This window comes from Macaca thibetana, chromosome 16 (assembly GCF_024542745.1).
Source record: "Macaca thibetana thibetana isolate TM-01 chromosome 16, ASM2454274v1, whole genome shotgun sequence".
In the NCBI taxonomy this organism is placed as follows: domain Eukaryota; kingdom Metazoa; phylum Chordata; class Mammalia; order Primates; family Cercopithecidae; genus Macaca; species Macaca thibetana.
Genome location: NC_065593.1, coordinates 18,012,261 through 18,017,118, shown reverse-complemented (window position 1 = coordinate 18,017,118; position 4,858 = coordinate 18,012,261). Strand labels below are relative to the sequence as shown.

At 43.0% G+C, this 4,858-nt stretch overlaps 1 protein-coding gene across 1 annotated transcript; it reads left to right on the top strand.

The window, feature by feature from the left end:
* The first annotated feature begins 821 nt into the window (after positions 1-821).
* On the top strand, positions 822-1,875 carry LOC126939957 (olfactory receptor 1L6). Its single transcript, XM_050765849.1, has one exon. It carries the CDS (start codon positions 897-899, stop codon positions 1,836-1,838), a length of 942 nt encoding a protein of 313 aa, XP_050621806.1. The 5' UTR covers positions 822-896; the 3' UTR covers positions 1,839-1,875.
* The last annotated feature ends 2,983 nt before the right edge of the window (positions 1,876-4,858 follow it).

Below are 4,858 nucleotides of genomic sequence, written 5' to 3'. Positions count from 1 at the left end.
CAGACCACCACCTGTTTTGTTAATAAAGTTTTATTGGAACAGTACTGTGGCCATGCATTTACTTTTTGTTGACGGATGCTTTTGCACTGCAACTTCAGAGCTGAGTTGTTGCAACAAGACTGTATGGACCACAAACCTAAAATATTAACTATACGATTCTTTACCAAAAAAAAAAAAAAAAAAAAACAAAAAAAAAACTTGTCAATTCCTGAACAACCATACAATGTGCGGTCAACAAATGAATGCTGAATGTAGTAAAGTGCTTTATGAAAAAATTTCGACTGGTATTCAAATGGCCTGGGTCCGAATTCTGCTCCTAATTGTTTAAACAAATAATGATGATTAAGCAGAGAGATATTAGATAGATTACACAGATGATACACAGATCACATAGATAGTAGAGAGAGATGGATAGAGGAGTTTAGATAGATAGATAGATAGAGGAGTTTGGATAGATAGATGATAGAGGAGTTTTGAGTGCTTATTACATGCCAGGCACTGTGCCAAGTATTATAAACTTATTCACCGTATCCAACAACCAATTCCATGGATAGCTACTAGTATTTCTCATTAAAGAAGAAGAAAATGAGGCTCAGGGAGGTCGCAACACCTTTGTGGTAGGGCCAGGATTCAAAGCAGGTCTGACCTACACCAAAGTTTGAGTTACCCACTATGCTAGAACACTCTTGAGATTTCGTTTCTTCATAAAATTAAGATTATTGGATGATCAAAGTGATTTTCAATCCATTTAGCAAGCAGAAATGTATACATTTATAAACATATATATTAAAATGTATATCTGGAACCTCAACATGCAGGAAGTCTACCCGGAGTTCTAGAATTTCGGCCAGCTGCCTCCTCCGTCCCCTCGGCATTCCCACCTGTCAGTCCTCTCCATGGTTCCGACCAACCTCACATCTGCCCCCGTGTTCCTCCTCCTCGGCCTGGTGGACGGAACAGACGCCCACCCGCTGCTGTTCCTGCTGTTCCTTGGCATCTATCTGCTCAACGCCCTGAGCAACCTGAGCATGGTGGTGCTGGTGAGGTGCGACGGGGCCCTCCGCTCCCCCATGTATTACTTCTTGGGTCACCTGAGCCTCGTGGACGTCTGCTTTACCACCGTCACGGTCCCCAGGCTGCTGGCCGGCCTGCTTCACCCGGGCCAGGCCATATCCTTCCAGGCGTGCTTCGCCCAGATGTACTTCTTCGTGGCTCTGGGCATCACCGAGAGCTACCTCCTGGCGGCCATGTCCTACGACCGCGCGACGGCGGTGTGCCGGCCCCTGCGCTACGGCGCGTTGATGACGCCATGGCGCTGCGCCGCGCTGGTGCGTGCGTCGTGGGCCGTCTCGCACCTGCACTCGCTGCTGCACACGCTGCTCGTCTCCGCACTTTCCTACCCGCGTGCCGCCCCCGTGCGACACTTCTTTTGCGACATGGCGGTAATGCTGAGCGTGGCGACCTCGGACACGTCCGCCGCGGAGACCGCCATCTTTTCCGAGGGCCTGGCCGTGGTGTTGGCCCCGCTGCTCCTCGTGTTCCTCTCCTACGCGCGTATCCTGGTCGCGGTGCTCCGCTTGCGCTCGGCCGGCGGCCGGCGCCGCGTCTTCTCCACCTGCGGGGCCCACCTGGTGGCGGTGGCGCTTTTCTTCGGCTCTGTCCTCTCCGTGTATTTCCGGCCGTCGTCGTACTCGGCCCGCTACGACCGCCTGGCTGGTGTGGTCTACGCGGTCATCACGCCGACCTTGAACCCTTTCATCTACAGCCTTCGCAACAAGGAGGTCAAGAGCGCTCTGAAAAGGGTGCTCAGATGGAGGGCTGCACCCCAAGAGGCGTGAGGGCAAATCTGGCTCAATGGCATTTTCATAATAACAGTTACAGAAAAAAACCTTGTTTTTTGGCTTTCCAAAGCACTATTAATTTCGATGTACTCTGTCTTATTTGTTGTTAAATAAGAAATTAGACCTGAGGTAAATATGACAAAGTGTTTACTGTAGTGATGGATACATAGTAGGTTAAATTCGTTTCTGTGTTGTGTGAATGTGTGAGATTCTACTTTTAAATTTTGGGTAAATGAAAAGACAGCAAATGAAGGTAGGGAAATAGTTTGTGAAGAGGGAGAAGAGTGTGACTAGCAGGAACCCAGTGGTTGGACGGGAAGCTTGAGAAACAATGGATGATTTATTTTATTTTGTTTTATCTTATTTTATTTTATTTTATTTTTCGAGATAGTGTCTGGCTCTGGTGCCCACGCTGGAGTGCAGTGGCGCGATCTCAGCTCACTACGACCTCCGCCTCCTGGATTCAAGCGATTCTCCCGCCTCAGTCTCCCAAATAGCCAGGATTACAGGCGCCTGCCACCACACCCGGCTAATTTTTTGTATTTTCTTTACTAGAGACAGGGTTTCACTATGTTGACCAGGCTGGTCTCGAACTCCTGGCCTCAAGTCATACCCCTGCCTGGGCCTTCCAAACTGCTGGGATTACAGGCGTGAGCCTCCGCACCCAGGCCAGGGGAGGATCTTAAAGAGCTGTTGTTGGATGCCCCTGCAGACTCCTGAAGAAACTTCAAGATCCAGTTATTTTTTAACTGGCTTTTAAAAATTTAAATTCTTTTCCTAGATACTATGTCAACCATTTTTATTGTAAAAATTCAGAGTTAAAGATGAAGTTCTCTTTGACTACCACCCAAATCAACCTCCACTGCCATCCCAATTATCAGTTGAATCTCTTGCTCTCGCCTTCACTTTTGCTCTCTCGCTCTGATTTTGAAACAGTGTCATTCTATTTATATATATTCTGATTTTGAAACATAGTGTCATTCTATTTATATAATTCTGCAGTTTCCTTTTTTTATGAAACAATACATCTAGAAGACCTTGTCTTATTACCACCAATAGAATGCCTTCATTCTTAACTTCATGCTATACATTCCTATACTGTGGATCTTCCACAGTTTAATCAGTCCCTTATTGATAAATATTTATGTTTTTCTAATTTTTCACTATTGCAAGGTTGTAATGAAAATTATTGCAATAAAAATAATAAAAGCTGGCCGGGCATAGTGGCTCATGCCTGTAATCCCAGAACTTTGGGAGGCTGAGGCAGGTGGATCACCTGAGGTCAGAAGTTCAAGAGCAGCCTTGCCAACATGGTGAAACCCTGTCTCTACTAAAAATACAAAAATTAGCTGAGTGTGGTGAAGGACGCCTGTAATCCCAGCTACAGGGGAGGTTGAGGCAGGAGAATCGCTTCAACCCGGGAGGTGGTGGAGTTTGCAGTGAACCGAGATTGCACCACTGCACTCCAGCCTGGGCGACAGAGCGAGAGTCTGTCTCAAAAAAATAATATTTAAAATTTAAAAGCTAACATTTAATGAGAAACTGTTACATGGCAGGCACTTTTTAAAAGAATGTAATCACAAAGGAAGATTTTTTAAATCTTTCTAGAACTTCTCAAGTAAATTAAAAATTCGGAATAAGACTTTTCTAAGCAAAGACAAACTGCAAAAGCTAGCTCAATTATATATACAATGTCTGAATAGACCGTTAAAATAAATATTTGAGAAGGGAAAATGAAGACAATATAAACCAAAAAAAATCTCTAATGAAAGTCTTGAGGCCGACAATAAGCATATGAAAACATATTCAACATTCTTATTCAGGGAAATGCAAATTAAAATCATAATAAGGTACTACTACATACCCATCAGAATATCAAATGTTAGAAACAGAAGATTGAGAATATCAAACGTTAGCAAGGATGTGGAGCAATTAACACCCTCATATATTGCTAGTAAGACTGTAAAAGAGCAAAACTGCTTTGCGAACTGTTTGCAGTTCCCAACGTTTTAATATTTCCCCAGTCTACAGCACAGAAATTTTGCTCCTGAAGTACCCAAAATAAGTGAAAACAAATGTCCAACAAAAGATGTGTATTAGAATTTTCAAAGAGGCTTCAGTCATAGTAGCTAAAACTGAACAACCCAAATGCTCATCAGCAGAAGGAGTAAGTCAACTGCGGCATCATCATTTCAATGGTATACAATGCAGCAGTGAAAAAGATTGAACTCTGATGATTCACACGACATGGATACATCTTTAAAACATGATTAGTAAAAGAATCCAAAAAATATATATATTGTATGATTCCATCTATTCAAAGTTCATGAGCCAGCAAATTCATCTCTGGTGGTAGAACCAGAGTAGTCATTACCTCTGGATGTGGGTGGGGACTGACAAGGAGGGGGCACAAGGAAAATTTCTGAAGTGACATAAATCCTATCGATCTGTACAGCGGTCACACGGGTGTCAAATTCAGCAGGCTGTACACTTAAGATTTGTGCACTCTAAATTATATTACAATGAAAAATCCTCGGGCGAAGAGGCTTTCTGGGTTTTTCAAAATTTCAAGGACCAAATACTCCCCTTTTCAGACTCTCAAGGAACAATCCTCAGGCTCTATGTGATGCATTCCAGAACCTAAAATTAAGTGAAATTAAAATAGCTACCTAATTTACTGAAGAAGAAAAATACAAGACACGAACAAAATTATAGACCAGTTCTGTCTGTGAAAATGGATATCAAAATGATGTCTGAAACACTAATAATCCCATCTTTTCATATTTGAAATCACGCTAATATGTTCAATTTAAAAGTTTAGGATTACCTCATCAGAGGCAAAAAGGCTTCTTAAAAAATCAATACCAGGTCCTGATCAAAGCTCAGAATAAAATAAAAAGCGACTTCCTTAACAAAATGTGTTAGAGTCAGCCAAGGCTGTACCTTATCCTCTCTCTGGATGAGAACATTCTTTAATTCTCTAAATGGCAATAAAATGGAAATTCTAGGACCCCTAG